Genomic DNA, 16639 nt, shown 5'->3' on the forward strand with positions numbered 1-16639 from the left:
ATTCTTTGCACATGTTCATTCCTTGGTTACAGCAGGGTAAAAATAGCTGTATAACAAGGTTGAACCCGGCCAGTACCAAATAGCCCTATAAATTTAAATTAGTGCAAACATGACTCACCTCTAGATGGTTGCATCTTTGCTGAGTCTGCAGTGATCCAAGTAGATAATTCATGTCAACTGCTTTGCTTGGTTTTAGGAACCATGAAATTTAATGGCCCATATAAGAAATACTGATCTCCTGGGGCAGAGTGTCCTCTCCCATTCCCTGTATTCTCACACACGTGTAACATGCCAATCACAAGAAAGGGAGATTTTGCAAAATCATCTTTTCCTCTTTTTTGTTTTTCCGTAGGCCGCAGTACGGTGGGAAGTTCTGCCAAGGTTCTGGTCGAGTTTATCAGCTCTGCAATAAGCAGCCTTGCCCAGCAGACAGCCTGGACTTCCGAGCCCTGCAGTGTGCAGAGTACAACAGCAAACCCTTCCGGGGCTGGTTCTACAAGTGGAAGCCCTACACCAAAGTGGAAGGTGAGAGTGGCCCTGCTCTCAGGGGCAGGGGAGGGAGCTCTGAGCACCAATTCACCCTGTGCTCTGGGCACTGCCCCACGGAGGCAGAGGCAGGCTCACTGGCCCTGGCTGGGAGGTGTCTGCGCTGTGGCAGAGCTGGAGCCAGCCTCCCGTGTGATCCTGCCTGCATGGACATGCAGGATTGATTTGGCTTGGGAATTCGAGTCCTTGTCCTCACCGTGACTCCCCGGTTGTTGCCTCCCCTCTCTCACTTTATATTCCATATTGCTTAGTCTGAAACTCAAGCAAAACAATTTCCATGGAATTTTCAGCATGGGAAATGTAAGCTTCCACAATAGCTCTACCAGAATCATCCTTCTTTTGGAATGTTCTCAGATTGCAAAATGCAACAGTAAATCAACCTTTTGACTTTTCTGCTGGTATGGTCCCATGAGAAGTGGAAATGCAAACAATGTACTGGCATGCATTTTTCAAAGTCATCTTTTACTGAGAGATCTTTATCAAGTTCAGGTCTCACTAACTATTTCTGTTATTTTGTACAAGCAAGTTTATTTTTACTTTATGCATCTTAATTTTGCAAATATTTTGAATCGGTATTCATTTTTATTAGCTAAAACAATTCCTCCAGTTTGGAAGCACTACTTGAATAAAAGTGTATTTTCTCACATTGAAGCTGCTTTGTTTAGCACATGAACAAATTTGCTTTTGATGATAATGTGTATAATTAAAAATATATATGCACATACATGTAACTTTCATTTGTAGCATGATTATATTTTCTTCAAGAGTCTTTGTGGACATTTTCATAGTTATTTAAAAGTGTCCTAACAGGCCAGTGTGAACAGAGGAAAGAAGTGATCTATGGTTTCACAGCATGTACCAGTGGATATTGTATAATAGGGCGAAAAAATACATCTTGTTAAATAGAATTTAGGGTGGCCTACATTAGTTTTAAATGGAGGGGCTGTGTTTAGTAAAAGAGGCTTAAAATTAGGGACAAGGGGCGTAATTTTCAAAAGCAAGATGTCCCCAAGTGATTCTAAAGTTAAAAATGCCCATCCTTCCTCTCAGCTGCTTTGTAAAAGCTCCCCCAAGATATCTAAATTTATCGTTCTGAAAACATGATCTGGTTTTCAAAATTGCTACAGATGCTTTGCTTCTGTAGAAGGGACTACTGAAAATCCAGCTGCTGATTTAACAATAAAAGGATACTCTTTTGAATCCAATTTCATGTTCATGAAAACTGTTTTATTTGTTGCACTTAAATTTGTATTAAAACTCTGCATTTCAGCGATTGTGACAATATTTACAATTTCATGACTGGTTTTGTCTATGCAGAATTAATCAGCACTTTATAAACATAACACACCACCCCTGTGTAAGGAGAAATTTGACAATGGTTGGGATTTGTTGGAGGAAAAATACTTCTGTTAGGGGGAAGCCTGGCTGCATTTCTAGCTTTTAGCTAAACTGGTCATTTGTGCCATGTTATCCCTTTCCCAAGTTTAAAATAAGCTTCAAGTAAGATTATTGTCTTATTTCTCTCATTTCTCCCATTTCTCTTAATAAAAATTAAATTTGAGCCTGTGAAGCAGAGGAACTGAAAGCAGGCTGCAGCAGCAGAGCTGAGGCAATACTTCTACACAGAGTTTAAATTCTTAATTCTTTGTGTGGATAAGCAAACCCACGTGTGTTTTAAAAAAGCGTAATATAAACTACTCTATTTAGCTATATTTCTATTTAGCTACATTCTGTTGTCCTAAGTTGTCACCATGACAACTTAGTTCATCCTTGTAGCTTATCTTCTAGAATACAAGAAATAACAGCCAAGATGCTTTTTATCTCTTTAACACTGCAGGTCTGCTAATGCTTCCTTGTCTTTTTTTGTTTGTTTGTTTGTTTGTTTTCACCCCAGAGGAAGACAGATGTAAATTGTACTGCACAGCTGAAGACTTTGACTTTTTCTTTGCAATGTCCAGCAAAGTGAAGGATGGAACTCTGTGTTCTCCAAATAATTATGATGTTTGTATTGATGGAATATGTGAAGTAAGATAAAATTAAGTTTCTTACAATCCTAATGTCTGTATTTTTTTTTATTAGTGGGCAGTTGACTCCTTTAGGGAAAATGCAGCTGTTTCTTCAAATTCCCTTTTGTCTGAGTCCTTCACTTGTGCCTTTTGGTTGCAGCAAGTAGGGTGTGATCATGGACTTGGTTCCAAAGCTGTGTTGGATGCTTGTGGAGTTTGTAAAGGAGATAATTCAACGTGCAAGTTCTTTAAAGGCCAATACTTGACCCAGCATAAAGCTAATGGTAAGGAAAACTTTTCCTCATGATCATCAACTCACTGCTCTGCTCTGCTGTGTCCCCATGTGATATATTTGATTCCTTGCTCATTTGGGCAGTGGCTGAGGGTCCAGATGTGAGCTGAAAATCACAGGGAGAGTGAGAGGAGAGTTCACATTTTTCCTGTTTCTTGGTAACAAGAGGGCTGTGAGCATAAGTCTTGGTCAGTTAAACAATCCTCTTGTTTCTTAAGACACGTTTTCCCTTTACGTGTGAATTTCCTCTTAAAAGAGATTGTAGGATTCAGGCAAGTGAAAAAATAGCTGTCAGTGGCTCTGACTGGGATGGGACTGTGGGACATATAAAAAGCAATATAATACACAGCATAATGCCAAACATGACAGTATTTCCATGTCCATTTTCAAATTAAGTTGTCTGGAAGCTGTCCAGCTGTTTCAGGGGAAGATGCAGGCACTGGGAGGTGGACTTTCCTGTCACAGGCTTCTTGGGAAATAATCTCACTGTGCTGCAGTTTTTCAGGCATAAAACACAGCTGAGATTCCAGTACCCACAGGGGTGTTTTGGGGATCTGTTTGCTGTTGGTCATAAGACATGTCCTTACTGCAGTGATGTAGGCCAGGAGGTTGTCCAGGGTGTGGTGATGCAGCCCTGGCTGGCAGCAGGGAGATCCTCTGGTGTCCAGGGCTGTGTGAAGACTCTGCATCCCACCTCACCTCTAAGCTCTTGTGGTTGGCAGTAGTACCTTCTAGAAGTAGTAACTTCTAAGGGAGCTACAGGGAAAGCTACAGTGGAGCCACCATTAGTGTATTCTGCATTTTTCTAAGGTGAACTTGCTTTTTCTTGCCTTTAATCACAAGGAAAAAATTCAGGAATTGAAATACCTCAGTTACTCTGATTACAGGCCGCATGGGCGGGGTGGGGGCGGCCTGTTAAAATCGGAGCGGGTTTCTCCTGGTGAAAACGGAGCACCTTGGCGGGTCAGAACAGCCACGTTATCTTCTGACCTGTGATAACTTTCAGATTGGCTCAGAAAGATGGGCCAGCTCTGTCCGTGTGCCAGCTGCCAACGCGCTGCTGCCTCCTCTCCTCACAGACTACTACGCGGTGGTGACGGTGCCGGCGGGCGCGCGCAGCATCCATCTCCAGGAGATGCACGTCTCCCCCAGCTACCTGGCCGTGCGCAGCCTGGCCAGCAGGTACTACCTGACAGGGGACTGGACCATCGACTGGCCAGGGAAGTTCCCTTTTGCCGGGACAGTGTTTGATTATCAGCGCTCCTTCGACCACCCCGAGAGTCTCTACGCGGCCGGACCCACTAATGAGACGCTGGTCTTTGAAGTAAGCCTGGCTTCTGTTTGTTCTTGCCCTGATGTCCATTACAGAATTGGCAGCGACAGCTTCAGCTCTGCGCTGGGGCTCTCAGAGAGATTAAAGAGTAGTGTTGAGTCTCAATAGCGTTCAGACTTCATTGTGTGGTTGTGCTGGATTGAAAGGCCTTCCGCTGCTTTATCGAGGTCTGAAGTTTAGTAAACTGTCACAAGTTCAGTGAAAAAAAACACCCTACAGCATAATCTCTGAGTTGCACAGGGGAGATGGAGATTATAAATGCCTCCCGTACATGGCATGCAATAAAATCCAATAATGTAAAAATTGAAGGTACCATTGTGTCAATGCTCAATGGTTACAGGTTCAAATAATGCTTCTGAAACTGCAGGTGAGTGGAGCCATTTTCACATCCACCGTGGAATGCAGTCAAAACACCACACACAGGTTCCTCTAGTATGAATTTCTGTTGGTTCAGTTTTTCTGTTATATATGTTTATCTAACAATCAAATTTGTGTGACCCACTTTGTTTGCCAGATGTCCTGTGTTGGAACTATTGTAAGCAGAAAGAAAACTTGGTGCTTACATGGTTAGGTCAAGTTTTACAATTTTGAAATCGGCCTCTGCTACTGCTGTTCTAAGAAAAATCTCCTTCTGCATTAGGCTGCTTAACTAGATTTTCTTGTAAAATGCATCAGAGCATCTGAGGGGCCATTTCTGGATGAGTCATCAAGGTCCTTGCTTCCTCTTAGCTCCATTAGCTTACCTTTTTTTAGCTCTAGCAGGTCTTTGGCTTTGTAACTCAGCTGTTAAGTCTGTTTTGATGAATCCTTCCATCCCTGTGAGAAGGAAGGATCCCTCCCCAGCAGGGATTCAGTTCCTTCCCACACCTTCCAGCAGCGCTCTTGAAGGCACTGTGCCCCTGGGGAGCAGGGCAGCGAGTGCTGTGCCCCTGTCTGGGGCAGCATCCTGCTCTCCTTGCCCCATCCCCTCTCCCCCCCTCTGGAATCCCCTCCCTGGCCCAGCTTGGGCCTGTTGAATCAAGAAAGAGCAAGCACAGACTGGGACATGAAGTACATCCTCCAAGGGTTATTACAGCTTTCACAAGTGTCCAGTGAATTGTGTATTTGGAATACTGAAGAGCTTTTCTGCTCTTCCTGCTGGCTGAGTAATGGACTGAAGCGTGTCCTTAAGAACCAGTGAAGGCCCTGGACCCTGGGTTAAAGCTCTTTAGGGTGAACACAAGTTTTAGAACAGGCAGTTTGTCATGGGCTAAGGCTCTGTCTTTCCTCCAAATTGCCATCACAATTCACAGTGCCTTTTGCAACATCTTTGTCCATTGAAAACTGAAGAATTTTCATTTTGGGTATGTTTGTTCATAGGGATCTTCATTTAGTCCAGTCAGTTTGGTCTACAAGCTATATTCATGCTCCCCTCTCTGCAGATCATCTGCCTTACAACAAAACAACCACACTTACAAATGAAGTGCTAAGCTGAACTCCCAGGAATATTATTTGTCATAACCCAAAGTAGATTTGAGCTGCATTGCTATTATAGAGCTGAATGTGAATAATAAATGGCCTGCAGAAAGACTTGGCTGCATATTGTGCACATACTTTGCAGAATAAAGATTAAAGAAAAGAAATTAATGCCAAATAACACTTATATTTTCATCCCTTCAAATTATGCTAAATAGTTTTATTAAGATGTACCATTTAACTGGAGGCTGTTGCTCCTTTCAGAGCTTATTTAAGCTTCCCTTGTATTTTTATTGAAATACCTCCATTGCTGGCATTGGTAGCTGGGGATTCTAATGACTAAAAATGTTATGTGTTCCCCAATTACACACCTCTATGAAATGGACTGAAGATTTATTTGCCCCTTTAATCATTTAAGCAACATTCAACAAGCTGAATTCTGAACAAAACTGCAGAATTTTCTGTTCAGAGATCTGCATTATTTAATTTACTTTATTTATAACTATACAATAAATAAAAATAAATAATATTATTTTTATTAACAATAAATATAATAATAAATTAATTATATAAATTTATATTATTAATTGTGTAATAATTTATACATTATTATAACTTACCAGCAACTTGAAGAAGCAAAAATGCCAGAAAACTGAAGAAATATGTTTTGAGAAACATATTGTTGAATGTCTGCTTGCAGCCATAATAGTGAAACAAATCCTGCTTCAGCTCTAAATACCAATAACTGATAGCAGGCTGAAAAAAAGTGTTTAGGCATACTATAGTGTAGCTTCATTTTCATTTTTATCTCATCAATAACTTTCAGAGAAGCACACAAAACTTTTCTGCTGCAATTTTTCATTCCACTAAAACTTCATATAAGATGAGGTTTTCCAGGGTTTGTACCTCAACTTCTTCCTGTAATCTTTAGATTTTTTTATTATTTTTTAATTTTTTTTTCTTTTTTTTAAATTAGGCTGTATTCAAATGTTATTTAATACTACTCTTCTAGATTTGGGCTGTTTTTCTTCCAGAATAATTCAGTGTGAGCTCTTGTAAAATGGTGCACTGCAGGTACTGAGGACTTGGATAAATTGTATGTATAATACAGGAGCTTTTATAATTCAGGTGGGCAGAAAATAGAAGGTTTTGCAGCTGTATTTATTGCCATTCACCTATGACTGAATGCCAGATTAACACAGCTTGTGCCCACTTTGTTCTGCAGTTATAATTTTGGTAGAGATTTGTGTGGTGACTGAAATGGTCCAGGTTTTTGCCTTTGTTTCTGCATGCAAAGCAGGCTGTAAGTATCCAGAAATCTCAGGCTGTGCACGTCCTCTGAGCAACATTCCCAGGAGAGATGGGACCAGACAGGTCTGGAAAGTCTGTGCTCAAGGCAATCACTTCCTTTGAAATGCAGTCATCCTCCAAAATATTTTCTTGAAAGAGACATCTGAAGCATGTATTGAGAGAGCAGAAGGAGATGCAAATAAGAAAATAAATCTTTAAATTTCCCATGGTCTTGCACACCACAAGTTGAGCCTTGCAGTTCTATGAGATGTGTTATATTTATATTTCATTGTGCAGTGTGTTCCTGTGCATCTGCTTTTCTGTCAGGCTTTTCAGTAGTTCAGCTGAGCACGTATCATTTCATCAGACATTGCAATCCTCGACACTATTCAGAAATGGGTCAGACATTTATGTCAAATAAGACATGAAGTGGTTTTCTTATTTACTTATTTATTCACCAGTGGTTTTACTTATTTATTCACCAGACTCTCCCCTCCATATCTATACTTCTATGTATCATAGATGTGTAATTATGGGAATGAATCGTACTAAAAAAGACAAAGAGTAGTGAATCTGTAATTTAGCTGGGTTGTGGGAGAAAAAGTACAAACTGTAGTGGCCAGATATTTTCTGAAGAGGAGAACATTGTGAGATGAATGTGGAATTAATGTGTATGACTAGTATTTCCTGAGCACAACTGCTGAAGGGTGAGTGCATGGTGAGGTTTTAGGATTCATCAGGAACCCTTCAGGATTGTTCAGGAATTGATTTCACAGAGGGGGGAAGGGAAAAGCCAGTAAACAGACATCCTTCAGAATTTGTGTATCAGTGTCCTTCTGAAGTTAACATTACTGGTATTTCTGGTGATTATGGGTTTTCAAAACCCAGTAAAAGCTGAAATGATTCAGAAGACAGTCTCTGAAATAGCCCAATTTAGATTACATGAAATAAAGGTCAGTGGTCAGAGGAGTAGAAATATAATAGATGCTAATCTAGGATGAGAAACTGATACCAGCTTTTTAAAATACAGTTATCATAGCATATTTGTCTCATCTTAAATTAGAAACCTGCTAGGAAAATGTATATAATATATATATATAAAATTATTTCTTTTAAGTGTAGCTGAATACCTTCAGCTCTTGTATCTGTTATTTGGACCTAGGTAATCCAAGGTCAGTTCTTCCAGTTTAAAGACCTTTTCAGTGGTTTTTCTGTTAACTGAAATATATTTAACTTGAGGAGAAACAGTATATTTATCATAAATTATCTAGCTTTACAAACAAGGGAGGCTCACTGGGGACGTTAATTTGGTGAAGTATTCAGTCACCCTCCAGGACTTACTCAAATGCTGGGAGAGATTCTGAAAGGGCACAAGAAACAAAACTTTATGTGGGCATGAAAAAGGCTGCAAGGCTAGGGATTGAGGAATTAATTTAAAAACATGAGAGTTTTGTAATTTTGTGTTCCCTTCTGTCAACAAGCAGATGAAGGAAGATTTGACTGCTTTGAGAAGTCAAATACAACCGAAGAAAGCAAAGTTTTCTGGGGTGAGGCAGGATGAGTACCCTCACTGAAGTTTACCTCAAACTTGGTGAAACATTAAATCAAGAAATTGTGACATCTTTGTGAAATAGAGTTTATTTTACCATCAATAAGTTACAGATGGAAAGGATGCTTTGTAAGGAGGCAGACATCCACAGGAAGAGAAGGTGAATGGAGCTTCAAGGCAGGAATAAGTCTTATTTAATCCAGTAAATCACTTCCTCTTTATCAATGGGGGAAAACAGGAGAGGTGGAATGGCTCTACTGATGATGTAGCTGCTACTGGGAGAAAGCCAAGTTGCAGTTATAAAGGATTACATTTATTATTAGCTACTAGATGATAAATTTGTACTGATTTCCCCTGAAGAGAAAGTAGGCTAAAGAGACCTAAGATGTACTTATAAGATACAGATGTTGACTCAATACAATGGATAAAAGGGTTCTCCTGTAGTGAGGAGAGATTAGCTGGACAGCATCCCTGAAGGTTGTACATTTAGCATGTGAACAGTGAAAAAATGGAGCACAATAACAATGGAAGATAAATTTGAAACAGCTGAAGTAGAAATGAGATCATATAGGACCCTTTCAAGGATACTTTTTTTTTTTCCTTTTAATGACCTTAGTGGACTTGAAAAACAGTAATTTGTCATAAGCTTTTAGTTAGGACTGTGTTTAAAGTTATTTTAGAAGTATTGAAGAGATAAAACCCCTTTTGTTTTAAGGTTTGCCTTAAGTAGCAGTGGGTAATTCTTCCTTTACTGCTTTCCAAACAGGTGTTCTCCCACTTTCCTTTGAAGCCCTGGTGCTGCCACTCTCAAGGATCCCATCCAATAACTGCCCATTCAAGACAACACACTGGTTTCAAAACTTGTTTTAAACACCTTTCCACCAGAGCCATATGCTGCATGCTTAGATATACCAGAATAAATTCACAGAAGGAATTAATGTTGATTGAACAGAGAAATCAGAATGTGGCTGAGGATGTTGGATGTTACAATATTTATTAAACAGCATGTAGATCCCCAGTGGATGAGAGCTGCAGGTCTCTAGCAGAGCCCAGCCAGGCACTTGCCTTCACACAGATTTCTCTGTCTGCCCTCTCTGCAGGCTGGTACGTGCCCCTAAAGAAACTGTCACAGACTCCAAAGCATGGGAATGGCCCAGGAAATGTAGGTGATTTTTGCAATTTTGTGGATACAGCTTGAGGATGCAGATCAAAGGCTCTGTGGGTGCTGGGATGTGGATGCTGGCATTCAGTTTGGGCTCATGCCCATTTTCTGAATTGGGCACATGCAGAATGTGTGCAGATGAAAATAGTCCTTTTTACCTGGATTTTTTCCTCTATGCTCAGCTTCACTCTGTAAGTGATTTGTAAATGTCTGTCAGTCCTCCACAGAGATAACAAGTCTATTTTTCAGCATGCTACAAAGCAGGCATTAGTATTCTTTCCTATACAATGAACAAAACATTGTGGAAGGAATAGGAAGGTAGCTTGTATCAAATAATCTCTTTTAGTTCAGTGTGCTGCAAGTAATTTCACATACACATCTTACAATAAAGAAATACTGGAAAGCACTGAGTCAATCATAACAAAGCAATGTTAGTAAAACATTTGTCTTTAAAAATTTGACCTGCAAAATAGAGTATTATACTGGAAACTTAGGATGGCCATGAGAGAGAAAACAAAATCTCAAACAAAGGAGCAGATGCACAGCTAGTTTAGAGAATTTATTGGTTTAGCTTTCACATCAAAATTAGCAGCAAAAGGAAAAGGTTCTTTACTCAGGAGAGTTGAATTTATCCATTGTTTTAACATTTTGTGCCGTAAGCTAAAGCCACAGCTCCTTTTCTCCGGAATAGATCCAGCAGATTCCAGCCGTAGAGCTTGTGGTTTTCGAACTCAAGAAGCTGTAAATTTTATAACTCTGCGCCCTGCGGTCAGAGCTGCTGAGTGTTGTGTCTGAAGTCAGGTGGTTGGTGTGTTAAAGGTAGACATTAAACAGTTCTGTTGAGAAACTGGAAATGTTTAAGGAGGTTGTTTGCCAGCTGTAAATTTGGGAGCAAATGCCAGTTGGCTGAAAAGATGCTGGAATGCGTCCAGTTAAGTAGACGAGCGCTGGAGGTCTTTCCAAATTTGTAGGTCTGATAACTTGGCTGAATATGCAGACCTCAGTTATTGGGTTGTTAAGAAGGGGCTTTATAATGAGTGTTTGAAAATACGATAGAAGACTTTTTATATGCTCGTTACCTTGGCAAAATTGCAACTTTGCAATAGCATTGCATTCCTGATGAAAACTCGGTCGGACATTATACGTCGTGTACTATTTTTCAGCTGAGCGCCAGGGACTTCAAAGCTTTTTTGTGCCCTGCAATATTTTTGTCTCCAGTACTGTTCCATAATTTGATTTTGTCCCCTTTTCTGATGCAGATGATGCAGGAGGAGGGACACCTGACTGTGGTGCAGCTCCTGCTTGATAAACATTCCTGGTGGGTGGGAAGGGGCTCTGGCTTTGGTTGCTGGCCAGAAAATGGAGAGGAAGTTCCCTTCTCCTGCCTGTTAGAATTGTGGCTACTTCCCAATGTGCAAGGAGGGGCTGTAGCCCAAGGTCTTAAACTGTGAATGGCCCAGCTTGCCTGGTGTGCAGGATTTACCCCCGAGCACTCAGCCAGCTGCGAGCCCCTTGCAGCATGGTGTGGCTGTTCTCTGAGGGATGGATTCTCATGGGTCTGCTTCTGACTCGTCCCAGGTCATTCCCTTCACTCTGCTTGTGGTACTTTGGCATTTAGGGAAAGAAGTGGGAGATGCTGGCAGAATATTGCTCTAACAGGAGTAAAACTGCCCCTTTTACCTTCTCATCCTCCCCCTTTCCTGTTCTGAACGCTGTGTTCAGAATGCATTCCATCTGTTCCTTGCCTCCACTGTCACAAAGAACACTTTGAGAAGACAAATGTTTGGTCTAATACTTCAAGATACTTTTATGAGAAAAGTTTTAAACTTTGCTGCTTTTTGGCCACTGGCACAGCACAGTTTTATGACAGCTGTCAGAATCAAATGAGATGAGGACTAACCCTTACACAAGGTCTTGTGGTAGGGACAAAACCTCCTCCTCCTTTAACACAACTTATGAAAAGGCCAGACAGAATTTCAGCCTCTGAGCTTGAAGGAACACAGAGCACCTACTGAAATGGGAGAAAGTGTTTCTGGCTGCCTAAGATGCCGAGATCTGTGCTAATACTGTAGACTTGGAGGATGAGTAAATGTAAATTAAAATATTTTGAGGTCTGGTCTGCAAGAAGAACCAGGGAAGGTGTTGTTTTAAACGAAGAACAATATTAGAGGGCTCAGTTTTTACCACAGTTACCACACTGCATTTTTTTTTCTGAAGCACATGTTCTGAAGCTTTATGCTTCAGATATTTGTCTCAATTTGTCCTTGAGAGAAGAGTAGAGTGAGCACATTGTTGCAACCCATTTTATCTGTAATGCCAGTGGACTTGTGGTTCAGTATTCCAACTCTAGAACAGCTGTTTTAACAGGTGGACTTTTTGCTGTCAGCAGTCTGATAGATTTGTAAAACCAAAAATGTTACTTTGGCAAAGTTGCAGCTTTGCAATAGTATTGCATTCCTGATGAAAACTCCGTCAAACATTATACATCCTGTCCTATTTTTCAGAAGAGGTGTTTTCCTTCATCTGAAGGGGCTGTTAAATTTTATCACATTTACATCAGATAACGATGAATAACCAAGGGGAAAAGTAAAGACCTGAAGAAAGTTACACTGGGAATGGTTTGAATAGAGTACAGCAAAGAGGAAGACACAGAAACACACATGGAGGAAGGAGCCTAAAGTGAAATACAGAAGCTTTGTGAGAGCTTATTAGTGAGCTCCATGTGCTGGGAGCGCTGAGCACTGTGGAGGTTTCCTGGGGAGGCAGTAAGAGATCCTGAGATCTGCAGGGCAGAGAGGAGTTGCACAGTACTCTCAATTCTTGTGTTTTCTAATTTCAGAGTATTCCCTTTTTATCCTGTTGTAAAATAGTTGTGATATATACTTGCACCTGTGACTCACCCCTAAAGCAGATCTGGTAATCCTATTTCTACCAAGAATTTCCATTCAAAATAGAGGTTAGTAATCACTCTCAGATCTATTTCTTCCATAACCTCACAGGTATTCTAAGGTGTTCATGAATTTAACTTGGATGGCTGAAAAAATTCACATGAAATACTGGATTTACCTGTGCTTGAAGGAGTTTCTAATCTGAATCCTCCTGGGAGAAGGCAATTCACTCTACAATTCACTTGGAAGTATTTGCCTTTTGCAGCCCTAATTGCTGTACTCTGGATCATTATTGAGGTTCCCCGACTTAAATAAAATCTTTGGCTACTAAGAATGGAAATTATAGTATCCATTTTTCTTCTCAAAAAGTAAACACTGTGCAGTCCAGATCCTTCATGTGTTCAACATTATTGAGCTGCAGGTCATGTAAATTTGGTCTGAATTTTCACTGTCATGGGAAATTTCTATTTTCCAATAGGTACATTTTCAGAATACTTTAAAACCCTTGTCTACATTTCAAAATATTATTATATTCCTTGGTCTTAAACAACATAAATGTGAGTTTGTTGCTATTTTATGAAGCCAGTCTCTACAGAGATCAGTTCTACTGGTATGGATTGCTGAAGTGCTCAGGTCAGATGTTATGTGAACTTAATTGATAAGTTATTAGTATTTTGAATTATTAACATAAACTTGAATAGTACTTGAAATGCTAATGCTTATCAAAAAGCATATTTAGGAACTGATGTTAACTGCACCTGCTCTTTGTGTTACTGTGACAAGATCCATCTTGGTAAAGAGTTAAAACTTATTAGAGCTCTGTAACTGTAAACTCCCACACTTTTCTACTAAGCATGGATATAAATGCACTTTGCTGCCAAAAGTTTCTAAAATAAATGTTAAGTAGAAATTTCTCCCCGAATTTAGGTATATGTCAGATGTTCATGCATCTTGCAGTGATTATAATTCAGTCTTGAAATGAACACAGTGAATGAAAACTGCAATATAACTCACCACTAAAATAATACACCCTTGAGAGCTGGGCTCCCTGAGTTAGATGACAGAGATTATTACATTCAGTAATCACACTTTCTATAAATTTTCTAACACATTATGCTGAAATGGTGAACAAAAGTCTCTTCCAATCCTTTTTAACTTGTGTAGACACCCAAGGACAGGTTCTCTCCTTTAATGAAGCCTTATCAGTTTCAATAACCATGAGAAAAATTCCAGCTGAGGGTCTTACAAACAACATTTATCACCAGTCCCCACAGAAAAGAGTTTTTTTACAGGAAAGAGATTTGTGTCAGGAAAGCAGTTGAGCTAGATGTTGCATATAGGTAAAACCTTACAAAGGGAAGGCCTTGTAGAACCATGGCTCAGGGCTGCTGCTTTGGCTAAGCAGAAAAGAACTGTGGGACAGTGACCCAGCTGAATTAGAGGTAGGAAAACAAGTCACATCATGGTTGGATGAATTATGTTTGTTATGATTTCAAGCTGTGTAACTGATAAAGGCCTAACTGATTAAAAAGGCCGGGTTTTTGCAATAAAGTGGCTCTCTGTGCCTGCCTGGGGACTCACCCACAGCTAGAAGGACCAGCCTGGGCTTTGCTTACTGAAGAGAGGAGATGTCTCCCATCCCCAGATCCCAAATCCTGCAGTGCCCCAGGCAGATCCAGCCCCTGCTGGGGGGGGTCCCAGTAGGTGCAGGGACCTGCTGGGTCAGGGGCTCTGGGGCTGCTCTTCCACCTCTGCTGGAGGCAGTGCTGCTTCTCTGAGCTGGTCAGATACCCGATTTTCAGGGGGGACTGTTTCTGCACCCTCTTACAGACCTGCAGGTGTTGGTCCAGGAAATGCTTTGCTGTTTAGGAATTGCTTTGATTGTCTTTCCTTTGGGTCTCCTGAAAATGCTCTCACAAGCATGCTGTGTGTCCATATAATCTCTGTGTATCTTGTTTAGTTCATCTTCTTTCAGACTGACGGAATCCTTTTTTTTACCTACTCCCCACCTTTTTTTTTTAAACAAACCCTGAATATCCCTCTACAGATCCTGTTACAAGGCAAAAATCCTGGGATTTCTTGGGAATATACATTTGCCAAAGCCAGCATTGAAAACAAGACATCTGTCAGAAAACACAGCTACTCCTGGGTGACAGTGCAGTCTGAGTGCTCAGCGACCTGTGGTGGTGGTAGGTGACTTTCCCATTGCCAAGCCTCTTCTTTTTAATTTCTTTTTAAAGCATCTCAGATCTTTTCAGCTGCCTTTAATTTTGCAAATATATATTGATACATACAGGGGGTTGTGCTGAACACCTGGTCCTTATTTTTTATCTGATAACTTAGGACACAGAGGAAATAACTTTATTGCATTTAGAGTAAAAAATATTCATGCCAGTGAGTCAGCCTTTTTTGTTTAGGTCAACCCATATGCATATCATATCTTCCTGTTGAAGTAATGTGGAAATTGATTATACACTTTGATTTCCTCTTTTCTTGCACAGACACCTATTTGTTTTTATAAATCCTTTTTTTATATTAAATGCTGTAAAACATTTTATAAATGTTTTGTCAGTGAAAATAAATCTGAGATGTAATGACAGCAAAAAGCTGGCATGTGGGAAGTCTGTAATACCAAAGGATATGATTGGGCACTTAGGGAAATGCTCCTGTATTGGCAAAAATGTTCAGGTGATGTTCAGGAATACCTTGCTGGTGCATTGTCAGAACCTCACAGCATCTCAGTAAATGGTTTATGGAAGAAAGATCCACCAGGAGCACTGCAGCCATAAAATATGACAGCTGTATTTTCTTCCTTCCCTTTAAAAGGCTGCAGAATGGATATAAAAATGATGAAAACAGTCTTGTTTCCAAATTTGATTCACTGTGCCCATTGAACTGTGTGTGAGGTGAATGGTAGATCTCAGTTAAGAGATAAATCTATGAAATTATGAAGTCATTTCTGTAACTGTCCTGCTGCTGACACTTGATGGAGTCTAAGGTACAGGTACCTGCAGAACTCTGGAGTCTATAGAGATTCACTGTAAAAAGTTCACAGAATGTTTATTTGTAGTTTTCAAGTCTGTGAGGAGGGCTCTAAGCGAGCACTGCTATTGTCTGCAGGGAATTAGGATTTGAATAATTACTGATTTTTGCTGGGGGAACAGTCTGCAAGTCGGTTGTTTATAGCTAAAATGTTTTATCTGACTTCAGTAGTATCTGTGCTACAGAGAAGGAAATCAATGTTAAAAACATGTTGCTGCATAAACCCATATTTTATTTAGTTTGAATCAGTGGATGAGGATGAGGCTTGTTTAGTTAAAATTGTTCCCTGCTACTTTTTTCTCTTACATTTCAAATACAAATTTATTACAGTGTATTCTTCTCTAATACTTCCACAGGACACATTACAGCAAAAGCAATTTGTTTGGAAGACCATCGAACACGAGTCAACATCTCCTTCTGTGGCCCAAGGACGAAGCCTTTGGCTGAAACAAAACTGTGCAACACAAATCCCTGCCCAGCCTAGTGAGTCCTCTGGGGTTTTGTGCCTGCTGGCTGTGCCACGGAGGGAATCCTCCCGGGGGGAATTGTTTGCCTGGGGGATGAACCCCTTGTGCTCTGTAAATGGGAACCAGGAATTGTTTAAGTTGTTCTACCCCAGGCTCCCAGTGGGGTTTTGGGTTTGATGCCTAAAGCAAGGGCTGCTGAGGGCTCTGTCCCTGTGCTGGGGTGACACAGAGCAAATCCAGCTTTCTCAGCGGCTCCTTCTGCCACCTTTCCTCATCTTGAATCACTAAGCCCATTTCCTGAGTAAAGTGCTACTCCCTGTGTGGAATCTCAGCCCCACCACTCACATTCCACATATTAGATTAGGTTAAAAGAGTCTTGTGAAGTGTAATTAGTGATTTTTGGACAAAATGTCTCAGAGTATTGTGATGCCACAGAGAGAACTATCTGAACTAAATGAGTTGTCAGCAAAGCTCCTGGTGCCCACAAAAATATATATGAAGGCATTGCCTTTGTGAACAATCTTATTTTCTAAAAGAAGTTAAGAAAGGTGAGATGCAAAGAAAGACATTGACATGTAGATAAGCACTTAGAACCCAGCTGGTCTAAAT

The 16639-nt window shown here is 40.4% G+C and overlaps 1 protein-coding gene across 9 annotated transcripts in view; it reads left to right on the forward strand.

Annotated features, from left to right (window-relative positions):
- Positions 1-16639, forward strand: part of ADAMTS18 (ADAM metallopeptidase with thrombospondin type 1 motif 18) — a 77071-nt gene that overhangs the window by 46529 nt on the left and 13903 nt on the right. For all 9 annotated transcript variants that reach the window (XR_015773785.1, XM_088062338.1, XM_005530109.3 and 6 more), the window contains 6 exons: positions 353-525; positions 2441-2571; positions 2713-2836; positions 3924-4168; positions 14569-14710; positions 15920-16046. Coding sequence is in view for 8 of the 9 variants with exons in the window: in XM_088062338.1 (XP_087918464.1) it covers positions 353-525; positions 2441-2571; positions 2713-2836; positions 3924-4168; positions 14569-14710; positions 15920-16046 (942 nt within the window). In the remaining variant the exon portion in view is untranslated. The remainder of the gene's footprint in view (positions 1-352; positions 526-2440; positions 2572-2712; positions 2837-3923; positions 4169-14568; positions 14711-15919; positions 16047-16639) is intronic.

Source organism: Pseudopodoces humilis, chromosome 14 (genome assembly GCF_049639895.1).
Source record: "Pseudopodoces humilis isolate 2021_Gansu_Grassland_sample_001 chromosome 14, ASM4963989v1, whole genome shotgun sequence".
NCBI classification, from domain to species: Eukaryota; Metazoa; Chordata; class Aves; order Passeriformes; family Paridae; genus Pseudopodoces; species Pseudopodoces humilis.